General features: G+C 76.7%; 1 protein-coding gene across 1 annotated transcript in view; it reads right to left on the bottom strand.

Annotated features, from left to right (window-relative positions):
* ANAPC2 (anaphase promoting complex subunit 2) overlaps window positions 1-222 on the bottom strand; it is a gene marked incomplete at its 3' end in the record, with an annotated part of 13,272 nt that extends 13,050 nt beyond the window's left edge. The window contains 1 exon segment of the mRNA XM_014582026.2: window positions 20-222. Within this exon segment, the coding sequence (XP_014437512.1) occupies window positions 20-44 (25 nt within the window).
* Window positions 223-236: the final 14 nt, after the last annotated feature.

Below are 236 nucleotides of genomic sequence, written 5' to 3'. Positions count from 1 at the left end.
TGCCGCCACGCCCGGGGTTCGCGACCCGCCACCGCCGCCGCCATCTGCGCCCACCGGTTCCCAGATTCCCCCGGCTTGGCTCGTGGCGATGACGTAAGGTCGGTTGCGGAGCGCGGCCCACGCAGAGACGCACTGGGATGACGCCACAACCTGCGCACTGTCCGAGCGGTGCGCAGGCGCGGTGGCGCGGTGGCGGCGGGTGGGGGGGGGGGGTCCCGGCGGGGGCGGGCACGTCC

This window comes from Tupaia chinensis, unplaced genomic scaffold (assembly GCF_000334495.1).
Source record: "Tupaia chinensis unplaced genomic scaffold, TupChi_1.0 Scaffold142100_1, whole genome shotgun sequence".
Lineage (NCBI taxonomy): Eukaryota > Metazoa > Chordata > Mammalia > Scandentia > Tupaiidae > Tupaia > Tupaia belangeri.
Note: the sequence above shows the minus strand (reverse complement) of the source record. Positions and strands in the feature narration are given on the sequence as shown.